General features: G+C 44.3%; 1 protein-coding gene across 1 annotated transcript in view; it reads left to right on the forward strand.

The window, feature by feature from the left end:
* Nucleotides 1-24,160, forward strand: part of ATRNL1 (attractin like 1) — a 1,517,170-nt gene that overhangs the window by 1,221,613 nt on the left and 271,397 nt on the right. The window contains exon 27 of the mRNA XM_033941321.1: nucleotides 6,071-6,178. Coding sequence (XP_033797212.1) covers nucleotides 6,071-6,178 — 108 coding nt within the window. The remainder of the gene's footprint in view (nucleotides 1-6,070; nucleotides 6,179-24,160) is intronic.

Below are 24,160 nucleotides of genomic sequence, written 5' to 3' on the forward strand. Positions count from 1 at the left end.
CTGCTACTCTCTCAACTTCCAGACTCTTCCACCAGACAATCCTCCCATAGAGTCTGTTTCTCACTCCTCTCAATCCCCCCTCCTCCTGAGGGAGGTCCACTCCCTCCTTCTTCTCAATGCCATCGAAGAGGTACCCCCAGACCAAAGGGGTCAGGGATTCTACTCCCGCTACTTCCTGGTTCCCAAGAAGACAGGAGACCTCCGTCCCATCCTCGATCTCCGGAACCTCAACAAGTATCTGGTCAAGGAAAAGTTCAGGATGCTCTCCCTTGCCACGCTTTACCCTCTTCTCTCTCATCACGACTGGCTATGTTCCCTAGACCTCAAAGAGGCCTACACTCACATTCCAATCCATCTGACTTCACGTCGCTACCTCCGATTTCAGGTACAGCACCGCCATTATCAGTACAAAGTGCTACCCTTTGGCCTCGCATCATCGCCCAGGGTGTTCACCAAGTGCCTTATTGTGGTGGCGGCCTTCCTCAGGTCTCACAACCTCCAGGTGTTCCCTTACTTGGACGATTGGTTGGTGAAAGCTCCTATGTCTCCGCTTGTGCTACAAGCCACTCAACACACCATCTCTTTCCTCCATCTCCTGGGGTTCGAGATCAACTACCCCAAGTCGCATCTGCTTCCCACACAGCGACTTCAGTTCATTGGCGCCGTCCTCGACACCACTCTGATGAGGGCGTTTCTCCCCTCCGACTGCCAACGGACCCTACTCCATCTCTGCCGTCAAGTGCTCCTTTGTCGCTCTATTCCTGTTCGGCAAATGATGGTTCTCCTGGGCCACATGGCCTCGACGGTCCATGTGCTTCCTCTGGCACGACTCCACCTCAGGACACCTCAATGGACTCTGGCCAACCAATGGTCACAGACCACGGATCCTCTTTCTCATCCCATCTCTGTGACATCGTCTCTTCAGCAATCTCTTCAATGGTGGTTGAACTCCTCAAATCTTTCCAGGGGTCTACTCTTTCATCTGCCCCCTCACTCCATGATCATCACCATGGATGCCTCCCCCTATGCGTGGGGAGCTCACCTGAGAGATCTTTGCACCCAGGGTCTCTGGACCCCTCAGGAGCGTCTACATCACATCAATTTCCCGGAACTCAGAGCCATGTTCTATGCTCTCAAGGCCTTCCAGCACCTTCTCTACCCTCAGGTTCTTCTCCTGTGCACAGACAACCAAGTCGCCATGTTCTACATAAACAAACAAGGCGGCACCGGATCTCCCCTCCTCTGTCAGGAGGCCATCCGCATCTGGACCTGGACCACGGCCCGCAGTCTCTTCCTCAAGGCTGTCTATATCCAGATCGAACAGAACTCCCTGGCCGACAATCTCAGCCGCATCCTTCAACCTCACAAGTGGACCTTGGATCCTCCCACACTCCACTCCATCTTTACTCTCTGGGGCACTCCTCAGGTGGACCTCTTTGCAGCTCCTCACAACCATCAGCTGCCCCAGTTCTGCTCCAGACTCTCCTCTCCTCATCATCTGACCCCGGATGCATTCCTGCTCGACTGGTCGGATCGGTTCCTCTATGCCTTTCCTCCACTGCCTCTGATGTTGTGGACGCTATTCAAACTCCGCAGGGACCGAGCCACCATGATTCTCATCGCTCCTCGGTGGCCTCGCCAACACTGGTTCTCCCTCCTGCTCCAGCTCAGCTCCAGGGAGCCCATTCCTCTTCCTGTGTTTCCTACTCTATTTACGCAGCAGCATCAGTCTCTACTACATCCCAATCTGTCCTCGCTCCACCTGACAGCTTGGTTTCTCTCGGGCTGACCTCTCCAGAGAATCTGTCTCAGCCTGTCCGTCGCATTTTGGATGCCTCCAGGAAACCGGCCACCCTCCAATGTTACCATCAGAAGTGGACCAGGTTCTCCTCTTTGTGTCTCCTGCATCACCACGATCCCACCTCGTTGGCGGTGGAAACTGTACTGGACTATTTGCTCTCTCTTTCCGACGCTGGCCTCAAGTCTACCTCAATCAGAGTCCACCTCAGTGCCATCACTGCGTTTCATGAGCCTATCCTCGGAAAACCTCTCACGGCTCATCCACTGGTTTCCCGGTTCATGAGAGGCCTCTTCAATGTCAAACCACCTCTGAAGCCTCCTCCAGTCGTCTGGGACCTGAATGTGGTTTTATCCGCCCTCATGAAACCTCCTTTTGAGCCTCTTGCCACTACTTCACTCAAATTTCTGATGTGGAAGGTGCTTTTCCTCATAGCCATCACCTCTGCCAGGAGGGTTAGTGAACTACTCGCACTGGTTGCCGACCCACCCTTTACGGTTTTTCACCATGACAAGGTGGTTCTGCGTACCCACCCTAAATTCCTTCCCAAGTGGTCTCGGACTTCCACCTGAACCAGTCCATTGTATTGCCTGTCTTTTTCCCCAAACCCCATGCTCATCCTGGGGAACAGGCGTTACACACGCTAGACTGTAAGCGGGCCCTTGCATACTACCTTGACCGTACCAGGGCTCACCGCTCTTCACCTCAGCTCTTTTTGTCCTTTGACCCTAACCGTCTGGGGCGCCCTGTCTCTAAACGGACGCTTTCTAACTGGCTTGCTGCCTGCATTGCTTTCTGTTATGCTCGGGCCGGTCTCTCACTGGAAGGTGCTGTCACGGCCCACAGGGTCAGAGCTATGGCTGCTTCTGTGGCTTTCCTCCGTTCCACGCCCATCGAGGAAATCTGCAAGGCTGCCACTTGGTCCTCAGTTCACATGTTCACTACTCACTATTGTCTGGATGCCTTCTCCAGACGGGATGGACACTTCGGCCAATCTGTGTTACCAAATTTATTTTCCTAATGGCCAACCATCCCTCCTCCCTCTCTGTTAGCTTGGAGGTCACCCATGCGTTAAGAATATGCTGCCTGCTTGTCCTGGGATAAAGCACAGTTACTTACCGTAACAGGTGTTATCCAGGGACAGCAGGCAGATATTCTTACGACCCACCCACCTCCCCGGGTTGGCTTCTTAGCTGGCTTATCTTAACTGGGGACCACGCTCTCCTCCGTCGGGCGGGAAGGCACTCGCGCATGCGCGGTGCGGCCAACTAGAACTTTCTAGTTAAAAGTGTCCATACCAGGGCTCCGTCGGTGACGTCACCCATGCGTTAAGAATATCTGCCTGCTGTCCCTGGATAACACCTGTTACGGTAAGTAACTGTGCTTTCCACGCACTCCTTAATACATTTTCTTTTTTAGCACTGGGGGGTTGGTTGGGGTAGAGAAGGCATATGTTCTGCACTATTTTGTTAAGGTTCTCGTGTGATAACCAATTAGCATATGAGCCTTTATTGCCTACAAAATAGGTGGTGGTAAGTGATCACATACTAATGGGAAAATTAGTGCATGGCCATTAATTCAAAAAAATAGGAAACATGTCCATTTTACCCCTGTGGAAAACAATGGTCTTAGCGCGCAGGAACTAGCCACAGGAGCACCTACTGAGGCAGGCTTGTTTCACCTTTTTCTATCAGGGGCCACATTTTATATTTTTTAACAAAGAGGGCCAAATCATGCATGTCGTATGTGGCCACATTTCGTCAAATAGTGGCAAAATATGATGCTGCGTCGTCCCCTCCCCAGCTTTCTCCCAGCCTCTCTTGCTCAAATATCCAAACCCCCCTCCACCACCACCAGCCTTCAGCCTCTCTCTTTCACTCATGTAACCCTTCCATGACCACTAGCCTCCAACCCATTTCTTCTTCTTCACCTGGCTTCAGCTACAAAAGAAACCGTGTGACTCCTGCTTCCCCATCGTGACTTGGCTGTCTGTGAGCTCGAGCCACCAGCTGCCAGACGTTTGGGTTGGTCTCACGGTTTCAAAGTCTCATGAGAATTGAAACCGTAAGATCAACCTGAACTTCCAGCACTGCGTAGTTCACGTTTACAGAGCGCCAAGTTCCGATAGGGAAGCAGGAATCGCCAAGCTTCTGATGGCCAGGAAAAAGCACTTGATGGGCCAGGTTCTGGCCCGAAGGCCTTAGGTTGGACAAGCCTGCACCAAGGCCTCTTTTTATTATAGTTTGGTAAAAGGGCACCTCACTGTTCCCTTCTGAGTTTATATGCCTGTACTGTATTCATAAAGCACCCAAATATACATTTCTAGGAAGTATGCATGGTCCTGTGAGGAAAGCAGTTAAATGTTCAGTGCTGAACTCCAGCACTGAATACCTAACATGAAACGTCAGCACCCTGGGGTTGTGGGTTCAAACCCCGTTCTGCTCCTTGTGACCCTGGGCAAGTCGCTCAGTCCTCCATAGCCCCAGGTACGTTAGATAGATTGTGAGCCCACCGGGACAGATAGGGAAAATGCTTGAGTACCTGATTGTAAAAACCGCTTAGAAAACCTTGATAGGCGGTATATAAAAACCTAATGAAACTTGAAAAGTTAATGGTTGTCCTAAATGCAGATGCCTAGAAACAGCTGATTATATGTAGGCGCAATCTGCTTGTCATGCGTATATTCCAGAGTCAGTTATTGTCTTCAACATAAAGGTATAATTGCAAGAAAACTGCAGGCTTGAGTTTTATTATGTCAAGTTCCATAGAGACACATTAATAATCTCTCTACAGATAAACAATTTCTTAAACACTAATTGATAAAGTAGGGATGGTCTCGGGTCTCAAGGATCTCCCATATGAAGAAAGGCTAAATAAATTGCAGCTGTACTCACTTGAGGAACGAAGAGAGAGAGGTGACATGATTGAGACGTTGAAATATATCACGGGTCGTATCGAGGTGGAAGATGACATTTTCCGTCTTATAGGCCCCTCGTCCACCAGAGGGCATCCGCTGAAAATCAGGGGAGGTAAATTTCACGGGGATTCCTGAAAGTATTTCTTCACCGAAAGAGTGGTCGATCACTGGAACAAACTCCCTCTGCAGGTGATCGAGGCCAACAGCGTGTCAGATTTTAAAAGAAAATGGGATATTCACGTGGGATCTCTAAGGGTATAAAGCCAGGGGGGTGGGTCATTAGAGTGGGAAGACTTGATGGGCTATGGCCCTTTTCTGCCGTCATTTTCTATGTTTCTATGAGGAGTGAAAGGAATAATCAAAACAAGCCAGTTTAACAGATCGTCTGATGCAAACTCTTCTAATATAGTCCATCGTCGATATAAGGTTTTTATCCTCCCTATTCTCTTAGGGGCTGATTCTCTAAAGGGTGCTGAAATTTAGGGGCCTTTTAGATGCCTAACTCAATTGGCAAAATACCCTTAATAGCCTCAATAATTGGTAAAAGAAAAGAATTAATTGCATGGCATTTCTGTGGGCGGAGCAGGACTTAAGTATGATTCTCCAAAAACGCCGGCGCCTGGAATGTAGGCCTTTAAATCCCTGGCCTGCTTTTCAGGTGCCTGAGTTTTTTGCATAGGTGCCATTAGCCGTAGTTCTGTAAACGGCGCCTAAGTGTGACTGACATTTTTCTAGACGTCAACCGATTTGGGCGCCATTTATAGAATTCACTAGAAAGCCTGACCTCCGCTCGCCAGCTATTCCATCTCACTCTGCACAATAAAATACTTTGGAGACAAAAGTCGATTGCAACCTGGCATCATGTTTAACAGACTATGCCTTAAGCCAGGCATGCACAACTCCAGTCCTCGAGGGCCAAATCCAGTCGGGTTTTCGGGATTTCTCCAGTAAATTTGCATGAGATCTCTTTGCCTGCACTGTTTCCATCGTATGCATATTGATTTCATGCATATTCATTTGGGAAATCCTGAAAACCTGGCCTGGCGAGGGCCGAAGTTGTGCAGGCCGGCCTTAAACCCTCTTTTAAAGAATCTCCTTGGCTTTTGGCCCATTTGTTCAAAACAGTAACCTTGTTAATATATGTAAAGAAATGGCCAACTTAAAGTGAAGTGAAAACCCTGGGTTTGTCGTAAAGCGATTCATTTAGTGCAGTAGAGGGCCTGATTAACGAGGAGTTGCTTTCCCCTCTACCCTTAATGAATTGGGCCTGCTAGATGAATTTTATCTTAGGCAGAAGAAAAAGTCATTTGTCCTATTTAAATTTTTCAAAGGAAATTTTTTTTTCCCTTCATCAGCAACTTATGCGGGAGAGACAGCAGATGGCCAGCCGACCTTTTGCTTCTGTAGACGTGGCCCTGGAAGTGGGGGCTGAGCATGCGGACCTGCTGCGTGGGCTGATAGAGGTAAGCAGGGGTGATGAAACAATCCCTCGTGTATTCCACCAATGTCAACTGTTTTATATACTGTTAAAGCCAGAGGCTCAGAATGGTTTACACGAGGGGTCTCAAAGTCCCTCCTCGAGGGCCGCATTTCCAGTCGGGTTTTCAGGATTTCCCCAATGAATATGCATGAGATCTATGTGCATGCACTGCTTTCAATGCATATTCATTGGGGAAATCCTGAAAACCCGACTGGATTGCGGCCCTCAAGGAGGGACTTTGAGATCCCTGGTTTACACAGTTCAGAAGGTTAAGATCTAGTCAGATTTGATCTACAGGTTAAACAATTAACTGTTATCTGATACAAGCAAAGAATATGATAAGAAACTAGTTCAATTACTTACAGAAAACCATTTAAATAGCCAGGAGAGACTCCTGGCCATTTAAATCACCTTTCCGGGGCTACCAGGGCATTTTCAGCAGCACTTAATCGGATAGTGCCACTGAAAATTAATGACCTTCGATGTTGGCTATTAGCCCATATACCTAATAATAATAACTTTATTTTTATATACCGCAATACCACAAATAGTTCTAATCGGTTTACAGAGGAAGAGACTGTATATAGACAGCGATATTACAGAAGACTTTCGAAATTACATTAGCATGTTGAGGTAGGTCAAATTTATCTGGAAGTGTTTTAGAAATACATCAAGGGTTTTAGGACTACATCAAGGCTGAAGTGGGGTCAGAGAAATCTGTCAAAGAGAGAGGTTTTGACTGACTTCCTAAAAGTTTGATAAGAAAGTGCATTTGAAATAAAGTTGGTTAAGCATTTAGTCCATTTGCCTGCTTGGAATGATACTGTTCTATTTTCTCTTCTGAAAAGTATTCAGCTGGGGCAAAAGTGGATTTTCGAAACACTGGCAGTGTTGAGTCAGTATCGTCTCAGAATTTTGAATAAAGATCCCAGAGGAAACATGTCTCTAGCTCTTCTTTGTAGTTTGGTGGTCTTCGATATTATAGAGGTTGCATAGAGTAAGACAAAATATCCATGCTGCATCTTTGCTCCACCCCAGAGATGTCTGGATAGTGCTAAGTTGATCTGTGGTATTCAATGGCTCTATCAGAGAAAGTACTACCTCATAGTGTCTGTTGCTCTTGACTCTCAGGCTAATAATGACCAAGTGCGCCATTTAAATGTTTCATCTGTGAGTCTTAAAAGAGTGCCTAGGTAATAGCCATGTCATTGATTCCTAATGTAAGCTCACGTGGAGAATGGAATAAGAACCAGAGTACAGACTTGTGTTGCAATAGTGTAATAATGCGTGAAATGATTTCCTTAGCTGGCATCGGAGTAAGATGGACAGACGGAACAAATTCAGACTGGGTAGAAAAATTGGCAAGCTGTGATTTATAACATATGTCTAATATATATTGCAAATTTCCCTGGGCAGTTCCCAGACTAATCCATCCTTCTCTCTCTCCCTTCTCAATCTAAACCATGGTGAAGACACGATATCAGCATGAAACACAGGAGAGGGTGTCCAGCTCTTTCTTATTCTCTCATGTTTGTCTCCTACTTTCATACTAACTTTAACTTTTTGAATTTGTAATGCCTTTCCTTACTACCCTGATGGTTATACAAAGGGCAGTATATAAGCTTTATTATTCCCATGGTTCACCATTAAGTAGTCAATCATCCTCCATGTATTTTTCTACAGTTACATTTTGGTAGAGGTAGACAAACCCTGAACAGTTTGGATTACAAAAGGGATTGTTGGGCTTTCTCTAGAGTGGACCAGCATATCCAACTCTGTGTGATCAAATGGAGTATATTTATTTACTAGTTTTTTAGCCCGTTACATTAACGGGTGCTAGAATAGATGTGTAGACTTAGGCATTTCTTTCTTTCTTTCTTTCTGTCTGTCTTTCTTTCTCTCTCCTTGCCCCCTTTCTTTCTGTCTTGTCTTTCTTTCTGTCTCTCTCCCTGCCCCCTGTCTGTCTGTCTTTCTTTCTTTCTGTCTCTCTCCCCCTGTTTGTCTTTCTTTCTCTCTCCCTGCCCCCTGCCTGTCTGTCTTTCTTTCTTTATGTCTGTCTGTCTCTCTCCCTGCCCGCTGTCTGTCTGTCGTTCTTTCTTTCTGTCTATCCAGCAGCACCCCTTCCCTGCTCCCCCTGTTCAGCAATAGCCTTTCTCCCTTACTTTTACCTCCCCCCTGTCCAGTAGTACCCCTTCTCCCTTTCCTGCTCCCTGTCCAGCATCCGTTAGGCCGGGCAGCCTTGGGGCTTTTGCTAGGCCAGCCCGCCTTACATTATCGAAATGGGACTGTCTAACAAATACCCTGCAACTGCTTGATGAAACCGCGACTGCTGCCGCTGCTGGTCCGGGGGTGAGAAGAAGAGGCGTCCCGGCAGCGTAATCAGAAGGCAGAAAGTCAGCCAGCGTCGGAGATTGAGGCAGGAAATCAGCTGAGGTAGGCACTGCACATGCGCGGCATGGATCACGGATGCCCGGAGTTTGAAGTGTGCATATGCACTAAGAGTTTTATTATAGCAGATTTTTAAAAAAATTATATCCTGTAAACTAAACTAAAACTTAATTTTATAGATTAGGTCTTCAACCAAAAAGGTGCTCAACTCAGTTTACAATAATGTAAGTACAGTGGAACCTTGATTTGCGAGCATAATTCGGTTCAGAAGCATGCTCGTAAACCAAAGTGCTCGTATATCAAAGCAACTTTCCCCATAAGAAATAATGGAAACGCGGGCGATTCGTTCCATATCCCAAAGAGACCCCCCCCCAGGTCACTGGCGCACTTCCACCCCACCCCATCCCAAAAAGACTCACCCCCACCCCTGAGGCCACTGGCGTGCTTCCACCCCCAGGAACTGGCTTCACCCACCCCACCCCCAAGAACTGGCATTGCCCCCCACCCAAACCCTTACCGTGATCGGGCACTGGCACACAGTACCAACCCACAGGACATGCCGGTGCCAAAAGAGCCTGCCACTGATCTCTGCTGGGCCTTGAGCATCTGTGCATGTTCAAGGCCTTCTGGCTCCTCTCTCTCACTGAGATTCTAATGAGATTCTCGGTTTCTCCCAGAATCTCAGAGAGAGCAGGAGCCAGAAAGCCTTTTATTGGTTTTCCTTACACATCCAGGGGGGGGCAGGGAGGGAGGGATATATATTCTGGTTTCCTAAATTTACTTATATAAATATTGAAATTACATTAGTACGTTTTCTTGTATTAGTTATGGAAAGGAGGGGGGAGAAAATGATTGTTTTATGTATTAATGGTGTATTTAAAGTGCGTTCTGTGTTGTGTTTATGTTTAAATTAATTATATTGCACTGTTAAAGTTTGAAAATCAATAAAGAATTTAAAAAAAAAAAGAATCTTGGAGAGAGCAGGAGCCAGAAGGCCTTGAGCATGCACAGATGCTCAAGGCCCAGAAGAGATCAGCGGCAGCCTCTTTCGGCACCGGCACATCCTGTGGGTTGGTGCTGCATGATGGTGCCCGATCGCAGTAAGGGTTTTGGTGGGCAGGGGGCCAATGACGGTTCTCAGGGGTGGGGGCTCGCATATCGAGTCAACGCTTGGTTTGCAAAGCAAGATTTGCAAGAGTGTTTTGCTTGTCTTGCAAAACACTCGCAAACCGCATTACTCGCAAATCAAGGTTTGACTATATATAGACTGTATACATAAATATAGAAGAAGAATGTAATCTAGAATGGCTTAGTTTCTAAAGTATTTAGTAAACAAGAAAGTTTTCGGAGCTTTCCGAAATAAAACGAAGGGGCCTAGACTTCTAAGTGAAAGCGGTAACTCATTCCAGAGCTCAGGTAGTTTGAAAGTGAAAGAGTGGCTGAATCTCTTGAAAGTTCTGTTTTTACCCCTAAGGGAAGGAAATGTAAGTTTTAATTTATTTGAACTCCTAGCAAAATGAGATCTGTGTACATTCCAATCTAAAGGAACCAAAGTAATAAAGATACCAAAGAGAATTTTACATGCAATACAAACGCACTTAAATTGAACTCTAAGATACACTGGAAGCCAATGTAATTCCTTTAGCAATGGGGTTACGTGATCGAATTTACTCTTATCAAAAATGAGCTTGGCAGCGGTGCTCTGTATCAATTGAAGTCTCTGCAGACTGACCTTGGAGAGACCCAGGTACATTGAGTTGCAATAATCCAATGTACTACCTATGAATCTAGTTGGCTTACATAAAAACAGTGAAAATTGACAACACATAATATACATATAACATAATATAAAAACCAATTAGTAATAAATTCCTTTATACCATAAAATAGGGCTTTTAATTGCTTTCTGAAGGAGAGGAAGGACTGAGCTTGCCACAGATACTGAGATGAGGAATTCTATCATTTCAGAGCTGCAACCATGAATACTGACTCTCTATACTCCTGTAGGCTAACATGCTTGAATGAGGGAACTTCAAGAAGACTTTGATGCTGAGATCGCAAAGGATATTTAGGAATGTAGATCTTGAAGGCAGCAGAAAGAGCTATGGCATTCTGAGCGACTTGAAGGGCATGAAGAGACCACTTTGTTAGGCCTAACTGCAGAGAACTACAGTAGTCAAATAATGGAATTGAACTGCAATCCGAAAAATGCTAGCACTCAAAAAGTCATGCAAATTTCTTAAAATTTTCCATTTAAAAAATATTCTTTGAAAAAGTGCAGTATCCAAAGTTACTCCTAGCTAACATAGATACAGGTCCCTGTAGTTTACGGAGAAAAGACCTCAGTTTCTTCCAAGGATAATAGACCCTTGGAGGAACTCTATGGTAGCATCTAAGCCCTCATAGGAAAAAACATCCTTGGTCTGAAAAAACTCCGTTTCTACTATTTCAAATCGGTTCATCATTGGCACATCAGCGTATTTAAAGCATAGGGAACCAGCACTTATCTTATAAAGCTTTTCTTGCCACTAGTGTCGGTAAAAAATCACAGCGGTTGTAGAGTCCCAATCTCCCGAAGTTGTTATATCTGAAGCATTCGGAAAATTAATTAGATATTCAGCTTGTATTTATATATTTTTGTCATTACATTGTTCAAGCTTAAGGAAATGTTCCCCGAATGCTTCAGATATAACAACTTCGGGAGATTGGGACTCTACAACCGCTGTGATTTTTTACCGACACTAGTGGCAAGAAAAGCTTTATAAGATAAGTGCTGGTTCCCTATGCTTTAAATACGCTGATGTGCCAATGATGAACCGATTTGAAATAGTAGAAACGGAGTTTTTTCAGACCAAGGATGTTTTTTTCCTATGAGGGCTTAGATGCTACCATAGAGTTCCTCCAGGGGTCTATTATCCTTGGAAGAAACTGAAATCTTTTCTCCGTAAACTACAGGGACCTGTATCTATGTTATGTGTTGGTTTGAATGAATTAATTTCATTTTGATGTTGCAATATAATGGATAGTAAGACTCCATAGGCATATGGGGTAGGTATTTAGTTGACCCAAGTCAGGGCTGAGTCCAAGACTTTGGCCCTGAATGTTCGGTATGTACAGAGAGACACCCAGAAGTTAACCAGGTACCAGTCAATATTCATACCAGTACCCAGTTAGTTAGCAGATAGTTAAGACTGTCTTTAACTGTCCTAACTTTACACACTTACTTAACTGGATAGTGGATTGGATATTGTTAAGTACCAGTGTTTGCTCTGAATAACTATATGAACAGGCTTCATGCCCCCTCAGCCCATCTCTGGAGGAGGCCAAGGAAATAATTACCAGACACAAAAGTGTAATTTAAACTTCAAGGCTTTGGGAGTTCTTGACCTTCTACTAAATAGTAGACTATTAGCCAAGAATCTCCCGAATTGCAAGTTGGTACATCTTCCAATTGAATTACAATTACTTCATTAGGGTCCAGTGATAAATTGTATACTCCAGCAATGTTCTGTTGATTAGTTTCAAGTCACAAGGTTCCTTGTTAACCCTATTTCATTAGTAATTATCCCTAGTAACAGTAATGACTTAGTTATCACATGTTAGGGCAGTGGTCTCAAACACGCGGCCTGGGGGCCACATGCGGCCCGCCAGGTACTATTTTGAGGCCCTGTGCATGTGCGAATGCCTCTCAAACGCGGCCCCGAGCTCAATGGTTTTCAAAACCCGTCCGGGCACCTGGACAGTCCTCTAAAAAGAGGACATCCGTGGAAATCTGGACATCTGGAAGTTGCAAAATCACTTCTTCCATGTGTGAGTGCCAACACCTCCAAGTAGAAAGTCAAGAGTTTGTGCCTAGTGGCGAGAGCTACAACCTCAGCACCCTGAGGTGGTGGGTTCAAACCCCGCGCTGCTCCTTGTGACCCTGGGCAAGTTGCTCAGTCCTCCATTGTTCCGGGTACATTAGAGAGATTGTGAGTCCACTGGGACAGTTAGGGAAAATGTTTGACTATTTGATTGTAAACTGCTTAGATAACCTTGATAGGCGGTATATAAATACCTAATAAAACGTAAAATAAAAACCATGTACAGTAAAACCTTGGTTTGCGAGCATAATTTGTTCCAGAAGCATGCTTGTAATCCAAATCACTTGTACATCAAAGCGAATTTCCCCATAGCAAATAATGGAAACTTAGACGATTCGTTCCACAACCCAAAAACTTTAATACAAAATATTGAACGTACTCGTATTGCAAGACCTCGCTCGTTTAGAACAGTCACTACACTCCCGCAGCATCAGAGAGCGAAGAACCATCGGCTCAGTTGTGACGATGTGACGCGTGTATACTGTATGTACTCGTATTGCAAGACCTCGCTCGTTTAGAACAGTCACTACACTCCTGCAGCATCAGAGAGAGAGGAACCATCGGCTCAGTTGTGACGATGTGACGCGTGTATACTGTATGTACTCGTATTGCAAGACCTCGCTCGTTTAGAACAGTCACTACACTCCTGCAGCATCAGAGAGAGAGGAACCATTGGCTCAGTTGTGACGATGTGACGCGTGTATACTGTATGTACTCGTATCGCAAGATCTCGCTCGTTTACAATAATTACTACACTCCCGCAGCGTCAGAGAGAGAAGAACCATTGGCTCAGTTGTGACGATGTGACGCGTGTATACTGTACATAAGAACATAAGCAATGCCTCTGCTGGGTCAGACCTGAGGTCCATCATGCCCAGCAATCCGCTCACGCGGCAGCCCAACAGGTCCAGTAATCCTCTATTTATACCCCTCTATCCCCTTTTCCAGCAGGAAATTGTCCATTCCTTTCTTAAACCCCTGTACTGTACTCTGCCCTATTACGCCCTCTGGAAGCGCATTCCAGGTGTCCACCACTCGTTGGGTAAAGAAGAACTTCCTAACATTCGTTTTAAATCTGTCCCCTTTCAACTTTTCCAAGTGTCCTCTTGTTCTTTTATTTTTCGAAAGTTTGAAGAATCTGTCCTTCTCTACTCTCTCTATGCCCTTCATGATCTTATAAGTCTCTATCATATCCCCTCTAAGTCTCCTCTTCTCCAGGGAAAAGAGACCCAGTTTCTCCAATCTCTCAGCGTATGAGAGGTTTTCCATCCCTTTTATCAAGCGTGTCGCTCTCCTCTGAACCCTCTCGAGTAACGCCATATCCTTCCTAAGGTACGGAGATCAATATTGGACGCAGTATTCCAGATGTGGGCGCACCATCGCCCGATACAATGGCAGGATAACTTCTTTTGTCCTTGTTCTAATACCCTTCTTGATTATGCCTAGCATTCTATTTGCTTTCTTAGCGGCTGTTGCGCACTGTGCCGTCGGCTTCATTGTCATGTCCACCATTACCCCCAAGTCCCTTTCTTGATTGCTCTCATTCAATAATATCCCTCCCATCGTATAGTTGTACCTCGGGTTTCTGTTTCCAACATGCAATACTTTACATTTCTCAACGTTGAACTTCATCTGCCATCTCGCCGCCCATTCCCCCAATTTGTTCAAGTCCCTTTGCAATTCTTCGCATTCCTCTTTAGTCCCAGCTCCACTAAATAGTTTTGTATCGTCTGCAAATTTTATTATCTCACACTTCGTGCCTGTTTCTAGATCATTTATGAATAAATTAAATAGCAGCGGCCCGAGCACTGAGCCCTGCGGAACACCACTCGTGACCCCCATCCAGTCCGAGTAGTGGCCCTTCACCCCTACCCTCTGTTTCCTACCCGCCAACCAGTTTCTGATCCATCTATGTACGTCTCCGTCCACTCCATGGTTCTTCAGTTTCCGGAGTAGACGTTCGTGAGGCACCTTGTCAAAGGCTTTTTGGAAATCAAGGTATATGATGTCTATGGGGTCTCCTCTGTCCATCCATTTGTTAATTCCTTCGAAGAAGTGCAATAAGTTCGTTAGGCACGATCTCCCCCTGCAGAAACCATGTTGGGTTGTTTTCAAAAGTTCGTTTCTTTCCAGATGTTCATCGATGTGTTCTTTAATCAGTGCTTCCGCCAGTTTCCCCGGAACCGAGGTCAAACTCACTGGTCTGTAGTTTCCCGGGTCACCTCTTGATCCCTTTTTAAAGATGGGCGTGACATTGGCTATCTTCCAATCCTCCGGGATCATGCCTGTTTTCAAGGATAGGTTGCAAATTTGCTGCAGTAGTTCCGCTATCTCCTCCTTTAATTCCTTCAGAACCCTGGGATGGATTCCGTCCGGACCCGGGGATTTGTCAGTTTTAAGTGTTTCTATCTGCCTGTGTACATCATCAAGGCTAACTTCCATGGATGTTAATTTTTCTGCTTGATTTCCATTGAAGATTTGTTCAGGTTCCGTTATGTTGGTTGTGTCTTCGTTTGTAAATACAGACAAGAAGAACATGTTGAGTCTTTCTGCGACTTCTTTCTCCTCCTTCACCGCTCCCTTCCTGTCTCCTTCGTCTAGCGGTCCCACCTCCTCCCTGGCTGGCTGTTTCCCTTTAACATATCTGAAGAACGGTTTGAAATTTCGTGCCTCCCTGGCTAGCCTCTCTTCATATTCTCTTTTGGCTTTTCGAACCACACGGTGACATTCTTTTTGATACTTCCTGTGCTCCTTCTGGTTCCCTTCAGTTTTGTCCTTTTTCCATTTCCTGAATGAATTTTTCTTATTGCCTATCGCTTCCTTCACTATTTTAGTCATCCATACTGGGTCTTTTGTTCGACCCTTTTTGCACCCCTTTCTGAATCTGGGGATGTGCAGATTTTGTGCCTCGCTCACTGTGTCTTTGAAAAAAGACCAGGCATGTTCTACTGTTTGCCATTTTTTGGAAGTGTTCCTAAGTTTCTTCCTTACCATTTCCCTCATTGCTTCATAGTTTCCTTTCCTGAAGTTGAAAGATGTCGCTATGGTTCTCTTTCCGTTCGGTATGCCTACTTCAACCTTGAACTTGATCATATTATGATCGCTGTTTCCCAACGGTCCCACTACTTCCACTTCCTTTGCAGGTCCCCTTAGTCCATTTAGGATTAAATCCAGAGTGGCATTTCCTCTCGTCGGTTCTCTAACAAGCTGCTCCATGAAGCAATCTTGTATAGCCTCCAGGAATTCTGTCTCCCTAGCGCATCTTGAGCTTCCAAGACTCCAGTCTATCCCAGGATAGTTGAAGTCTCCCATAACAACTGTGTAACCGCTTTTGCATTCTCGCTTCATCTCGGCATCCATTTCTTTATCGCTACTCCGGTTTGCCCGGGTGGACGATAGTATAGGCCCATCTTTATTTCATGCCCTTTCCTACCCGGTATTTTAACCCATAGCAATTCCAGTTTGTTGATCATCTCCGCTGTGTCCATTCTTGTCGATTGTATGTTTTCTTTTACGTATAGGGCTATTCCTCCTCCTTTCTGACCTGACCTATCCCGGCGATAGAGCTTGTACCCCGGCAGTGCTGTATCCCATTTGTTTTCCTCATTCCACCACGTTTCAGAGATTCCAATGATGTCTATGTCCTCTATATTGGCCATGGCTTCTAGCTCCCCCATTTTGTTTCTTAAACTTCTTGCATTAGTATATATGCAGTTTAGATCCTGGCATTTTGTTGTCTTCATTTCTTTTCCCTGTGCTTCGGTCTTTGGTGTCTTCTCTTTTGCTACAATCTTTCTAACCTCCTCTTCTGGGTTAGTTGACTCCTGTAATTTGTCTCTTATTTCGTATTGCAAGACCTCGCTCGTTTAGAACAATTACTACACTCCCGCAGCGTCAGAGAGAGAAGAACCATTGGCTCAGTTGTGACGATGTGATGCGTGTATACTGTATGTACTCGTATCGCAAGACCTCGCTCGTTTAGAATAATTACTACACTCCCGCAGCGTCAGAGAGAGAAGAACCATTGGCTCAGTTGTGACGATGTGACGCGTGTATACTGTATGTACTCGTATTGCAAGACCTCGCTCATTTAGAGCAGTCACTACACTCCCGAAGCGTCAGAGAGAGAAGAACCATTGGCTCAGTTGTGACGATGTGACGCGTGTATACTGTATGTACTCGTATTGCAAGACCTCGCTCGTTTAGAACAGTCACTACACTCCCGCAGCGTCAGAGAGAGAAGAACCATCGGCTCAATTGTGATGATGTGACGCGTGTATACTGTATGTACTCGTATTGCAAGACCTCGCTCGTTTAGAACAGTCACTACACTCCCACAGCGTCAGAGAGAGAAGAACCACCGGCTCAGTTGTGACGATGTGACGCGTGTATACTGTATGTACTCGTATTGCAAGACCTCGCTCGTTTAGAACAGTCACTACACTCCCGCAGCGTCAGAGAGAGAAGAACCATCGGCTCAATTGTGATGATGTGACGCGTGTATACTGTATGTACTCGTATTGCAAGACCTCGCTCGTTTAGAACAGTCACTACACTCCCACAGCGTCAGAGAGAGAAGAACCACCGGCTCAGTTGTGACGATGTGACGCGTATATACTGTATGTACTCATATTGCAAGACATTGCTCGTTTAGAACAGTCACTACACTCCCGCAGCGTCAGAGAGAGAAGAACCATCGACTCAGGTGTGATGTGTGTATACTGTATGTACTTTTATTGCAAGACATTGCTTGTATATCAAGTTAAAATTTAATAAAATGTTTTGCTTGTCTTGCAAACCACTTGCAATCCAAAGTACCACTGTATTTGGAAAATGGCTGATTCTGCTGCACATACTTATGCACACCTAAAAGTATCTTAGTAAAATCTCCCTCATCGACATTCTGGACCTCTTGGTTCTGGTCACTGTGTACTATGTAAAATGGGGCTCGTGGACTCCTATACACAAGGTTCTAATGTTGATCTGATTCCAGGTGCATTGCAAGTAGGAATGAGTCCTAGGTGACATGCCTCCAAATGTTCCCGGCATGTTCCTGCCTCGCCCACTTAAATGATGCAGACAAGTGATGCCAATGGATGGGGGGGGAGGTGTAATTGCGGTGTCCCAGCTTCCCCTGCACCCTCTGGGGTTGCACTGGCTGCACATAGCTAGCTTTAGCCCTGCTGATTTCTAATTAGTGTAAATGCTGAGGACCAAACTGGAACCCAAATTCAGTGTTTCCTAGATCTTTTCTGAGTACTTTACACTCAGGATTTCAGGATGTCTACAGTGGATATTGCTAAATATTATCATGTGTATTCCATGTAGAGATCCTGAAAAACTGATTGGCTATTGAATCCCCAGGGCAGGTTTTGGAAGCCCTGTCCTAATATTGACAATCCTTGTAAATACTGGGCCAGGCTTCCAAAAATTCTCCTGGTCTTTCTTAATTGTGTCCTGGAATAGCAGCCCCTCTGTAAGGAAACTTGTGCTCATAGACTTGAACCACAGGCGTTGAGAAATTTTTTTTTCTCATTTTTGAGGAATAAAAGCACAGCACGTCTGGCCCCTTTCAGAGACTTTCTGATCTCCGTTCAATACCTTTATAAGTACAGAGAGGAAAATCAGGGCTACATGTGGCCTGAAGTCATGGACATTGTTTCTTTTAAAGGTTGCAAGTTCTAACATTGCATTTTGCTGTTTCTTGAGTGGGAAATCTATTAATGGTCTGGAGTTGAAAAGGTTTCTCATGTATCAGTTCAGCGCCCTGCCTCACACGTTAACAGACAACCACACTTTTCTCAGTGCCCTGAGATTGCCCTTGAAAGGTTCTCAGATATCTAAAACAATGTTGTTCCGATTCTTAAAACTAATCAGATTAGGTGAAGATATTTCCAAATACAGTGATAATAATGCCCAAATTGATCAATATTAATCTTTCCCTAAGTAAAATCTTTTCTTTAAGTCTCCTTATATGTAGATGTTAAGACTCTCTAGTTTAGCCTAAATTCTAATAAAAATTGGTGAGACCATATAATAGATTACCAATGGGCATCAGTGGGATAGAGATTCTGAGAAAATTCTGGCAAAAAAGCCAAAATATCCAACTCATGCCCTTTCTCATGGGTACTGAGTGCATTAATACAATTTAAAACCTAAGGGGATTGATATTCAGTATGATTTAAATCACTTCTCTAAGGCTAACCGGCAGTGGTGTAGCCAGACAGCCAATTTTGGGTGGACCTGAGCCCAAAGTGGGCGAGTCTCTCTCATTCCCTCCCTTCCCACCCTCCAGCCTGTGCAGCATTTCTCTTTCCCTCCCCTAGCCCATACATCATCTCTTTCCCTCCCTTCTCAACCCCCAGCCCATGCAGCCTCTTTCTCACTCCCAACCCATGCATCATCTCTTTCCCTCCCTTCCCACCCCCAGCCTGTGAAGCCTTTCTCCCTCCCTTCCCACCCCCTTCTAGCCTGTGCAGCATCTCTCTTTCCTTCCCTTTCTACTCCTCCAGCCTGTACAACAGCCTCTCTCTTTCCCTCCCTTCCCACCCCCATCCTGTGCAGCAGCAATAAAACTCATCTACAATTCAAAAAAATTCAGTCATGTAACTCCTTTGATGCAAAAAGCCCACTGGCTAAAAATTTCCCACCGTATTGCATTTAAAATTCTAGTTCTTACAATTAAAACAAAATCTCATTCTCCCACCTTCATTGATAAACTGATCATGCCATATTCTACTTCTAGATCACTACGTTCCACTCATCAGTGCCTCCTTACTGTTCCCTCACTGCGTGTAGATCAATTTTCTCTGTTGTTGCTCCCACTCTATGACATGCTCTGTCTATTCACCTCAGACAGCAAGATTATTTTTCAAAATTCAGATTGGATTTAAAAACTTTTCTATTTAAAGATACCATAGTTGTTAGGACTTAGCAGGACTTGGATTTGCAGTATTTTTTTTTTTGGGGGGGGGGTTAATCCCTTCTCTTGTTCTCTTCCCTCCCCAGTGTTTCTTTCCATGGATTGTATTTCTTCCTCTCTTCCCCTTTTGTTTCTTTCTGTCAAATGCCTTTCTATGTATATAATATGTCCATGCGTACTGTTAAATTATTTTTAAACATTTTTCTGAACACCTAGATTTTTTTTTAGATAGGCGGTCTATCAAAATCTAATAAACTTGAAACTCTTTCCCTCCTTTGCCACCCCCCAGCCTGAGCAGCCTCTCTCTTTTCCTCCCTTCCCTCCGCCCCCCCCCCTCCCTCCCTAGCCCGTGCAGCATTGCTGTTTCTCTTGAGATTGCCGGCAGTAGATTTTACACACTGCCGGTGGCTGACCCAGAAGCCTTCCCTCTGACGCAAAATGCAAACATGTCAGGCAAATTAATTTAATCTGGATTTAAATACGGAAAACCCCGCCAAAATATTATGGCCTATATCTCCATCGATGGATCCTCCCTGCCTATGTTCCCCCTAAGCGGAGCATATGAACAGTTGCTGATACATTTTAGGAGTGTGGCTCACAAAAATACTTGCAAATCTGGTTTTTAGAACTAGTTGCTAACATGATAAAAAAATGTGGATGCACCCAGCCAATCCTTAGAGGGATTATTGCTTCCTGCAATAAACTTGATCCAGAGTAGGGGAGAACCGGTCTTAGAATCTTTGCTGAGGGACCCAGGGCTTATTAATGGATCCACAGACTAAACTTCAATATAGAAATTCTTTGTAAAGGTATGACAACGCCAGCATATAAAGCAATATTTCTGCTTAGATTGTTTCCAAATCATTATTCAACCCACAATATTGTCATAGATGATTGTAATCTACTTTATCTCAGCTGTTAGATGTTTCAATGAGAAGATTACAAATACTGCAAAACACAGCAGTTAGGTTAATTTATAGTGCTCATAAATTTGCAAGGTTATTCCTTTCTTAGGTTACATTTGCTGCCAGATCAGGCTCACTCTTATGAAAAAGTGTACAGTATTTTTCAGTGATACATGGTTAACACACTGAGGGCCTGTCTTACAAAGCCACGCGGCAACAGGGTTTTTGCAGCCCAAATGTACGGCATTGCATTTCTTAGCATTAAATTTTAGCTGCCAAATTTCAGATCTTCATGTTATTCACACCATCCTTTGTGTATAATGGGGCCAGATTTTAAAAGGAAAAGCAATTACACATTTTACACAACGTTGAACTTACAACTGCCTTTTGAATATCAGACTCATTGCACTTGCTAGGTTTTCTTTGGATGTCTTTTTTGTGTTAGACTCGCATGTCATCATCTTATTTCCTCCTATTTCATTTCAGGCATATCTTTAATGGCTGTCAGTAAGGGACCGCGAAAAAAAAGTAAAGCCTGTTGTCAGCTTGAATGCCTCAAGTGACCAAAGCCCTGAACCCTTTTGTTTTTAATTTGCTTAAATATTGAAGCATCTATTTTGCTAATAATAATAATTTTTTAAAGAAAAAATGGAGCTGAAGTATCCCACCCTCCTTTTTACTAAGTCGCTGTTGCAACACTCATAGAATTGCTATGAGCATCGGAGCACTTAACACTCCAGACCACGACCTCTACTGCGTCTTAGTAAAAGAGGGCCTTAAAGAGCCCAAACAAAACCCTGCCCGTGAGGGGTGGCATTTATCTGATCTTGCAAAAAGAACAACTCATAAAAAAAAGAAGCCTGTTTGGACCAAGATAGAATTTATTTAGGTTGTAAAAAGAAATCAGAGCCTGAGATAAAACAAATCTCATACCAGCCACGCTGCCAGGAATAATAGTAATAACATTTTGACTTTATATATTGCTTGACATCCTCACAGGAAAGTGCTTTACAGCCTCGCCTGATACGCATAGTGGCCAGAGTTCTGAGTTTCAGGCTCTGAAATGAATTGGGGACGGAAAGATAAATATTACTGTAACTCCTCCGTTACAAGGGCAAAAGCAAGCAAGACTATATGAGTGATATCACTGCTCAGTAACAGAGGACGTAGAATATTAGCGATGCCCGTCATAAGTAACATTCTTTTTATCGATACCCGTCAAAGTACCAGTTCTGTTATCACTGTCAAATTAGATCAGGGAAGAAAATATTAGCTACCCAATTATGCAGGAACAGAAATATTATTATTCATAAGAATGAATAATGTTGTTATTACTCAATTTCTAAAGGGACGTAGTAATATTATTACCTAATTATGATGGAAAGTAGAGCAGAGGAGAAGCATTATTACCCGTTACATGGAACAAGAAGCAATATAATTGCGTTAGATTAGGGATAATGTTGTTGTAATCCAGGGACTGGGGAGCAAGTTGAGTATTGTTATTACCCTGGTGGACAATAACGTGGTAGATGATGGCAGATAAAGACCAGTGTGGTCTAGAGAAGTTCCTGGGATTGTACCTACTGCTCTATGGAGGTAACTCCCCTCCCTTTGTTTTGGGGGGATTTTTGTGTGTGTAATGGTCATATGAGTTGAAATACTTGATATCTTCCATCCTCTGTGTTTATCTCACACTCTTTTGAATTCCGGTACAGTTTTTGACCCCACCACTTCCCATGGAAAAGTACCCTAGGCATCTTCCACCCTCCCTTTCAAAAAGTATTTCCTGATGTCGCTTTTCAGTGCCCTTCCTTTCAGAATGATGCCATTAGTATTTAATTGCAGAGAAAAAGAGGGAATATTAATCATTTCCAAGTTAAAGTGATAACTGGCATTGTCATCTTGATATAGGGACGCTGGATCACATGTTGTACTTTTGCCCCTTAATATTAGGCTTCTGGAGGTTGATCTAAGTTACAATTAATAAGACATTCCTATGTCTTACGATATGGTTCTATTTGGAACTATGTTACAACCCAAGTCTCTAATTTCTACAGCTGAGAATAGATTCCTTCTTGTAATGACTGGGATTGCTATACAAACGATCACAAAATACTGGAAGAATTGTGATAGACTGAATCACACCTTTTGGTGGGAATCCCTGTGCTTATGTTATCAATATGAACGTATGAATTCGGAAATAAAGGGTTATGGTAAAAACTTCAACGAGATTTAGGGCCCATTAGCAAATTTTGGATCCACCAATTAATAGTCCGAGCCTTCCATTTTATTGAGTGGGGGGGGGGAAGATGTCTATATTATTAATTGTTAGTAAAAGTGCTATTATTTGGTGCCAATTGTTGTATTTTTTGTATGCACTTTGTGTATGTTTTAAAATGAATAAAGATTTATAAAAAAAAAAAAAAGTGATGATATGAAAGATGTTACCACCATAGTTCTTTTCACTAATAAATATCTTGGGGTCAATATTCCAAGTGATTTAATTAGTCAGAAGCAGCTCCTGGCTGGTGAAATCACCTATTGGAGACTAACCACTAAGCCTGAAGTCATTATGCCGTTGTATAGATCCATGGTGAGGCCCCACCTGGAATACTGTGTGCAATTCTGGAGGCCGCATTACCGTAAGGATGTGCTGAGACTGGAGTTGGTCCAAAGAATGGCCACCCGGATGGTCTCGGAACTCAAGGATCTCCTGTACGAGGAACGGCTGGATAAGTTGCAGCTGTACTCACTCGAGGAACGCAGAGAGAGGGGTGACATGATCGAGACATTCAAGTATCTCACGGGCCGCATCGAGGTGGAAGAAGATATCTTCTTTTTCAAGGGTCCCGTGGCAACAAGGGGGCATCCATGGAAAATCAGGGGCGGGAAACTGCACGGGGACACCAGGAAGTTCTTTTTCACTGAAAGGGTGGTTGATCGCTGGAATAGTCTTCCACTTCAGGTTATTGAGGCCAGCAGCGTGCCTGATTTTAAGGCCAAATGGGATAGACACGTGGGATCTATTCACAGAGAAAGGTAGGGGAGGGTCATTGGGGTGGGCAGACTAGATGGGCCGTGGCCCTTATCTGCCGTCTGTTTCTATGTTTCTATGTTACTTAACCGGTTACTGCTGCTAAAAATAGCCACTTAGCACTGAACTGCAAACCAACTATTTGGGGGGCAGAGTCAGCACTTGACCAGTTAATTACCGATATTCAGCACTTAATTGATCACAATCAAGTTTGTTATTATTTTTAAAAATGTATTAAAATTTGATTGAACGCTTATCAGTATTTTAAGCGATAACTGCATAATTGGGATGGCTTAAAAGTTAGTCCTATCTGAGGAGTGGCCTAGTGGTAGAGCTGCTGCCTCAGCACCCTGAGGTTGTGGGATCTATTCCCAGCACCGCGCCCTGTGACCCTGGGCAAGTCACTTAATCCTCCATTGCACTGGGTACAAAATAAGTACCTGTAGATATGTAAACTGCTATGAACATGTAACCACCAAAAGGTGATATACAAGTCCCATCCTTTTCCCTTTTATGTGGTGCCCCACAGTTAGTTAACACCCCCCACCCCCTTTATGATACCGAATTAGGCTTTTTTATCGCTAGCCACGGTGGTAAAAGCTCCAACGCTCATAGAATTCCTATGAGCATCAAAGCTAATTCTGCTGCAGCTGGCGATATAAAAAAGCCTAACGCGGCTTCTTAAAAGGGGGCCTAAATGCTGAATATCACACTTAACCAGTGGCATACCTGGCGGGGCAGGAACCAAGGGTAGAATACCTCCTTCCTCTGGCTGGATCACCCCCCTCCTCCAGGCAGTGGGAAGGTGCTTGGATTGGTCATGAGGTTGCAGCCGTCAGCTCTGCTAGGAAGC

This window comes from Geotrypetes seraphini, chromosome 4 (assembly GCF_902459505.1).
Source record: "Geotrypetes seraphini chromosome 4, aGeoSer1.1, whole genome shotgun sequence".
Taxonomy (NCBI): domain Eukaryota; kingdom Metazoa; phylum Chordata; class Amphibia; order Gymnophiona; family Dermophiidae; genus Geotrypetes; species Geotrypetes seraphini.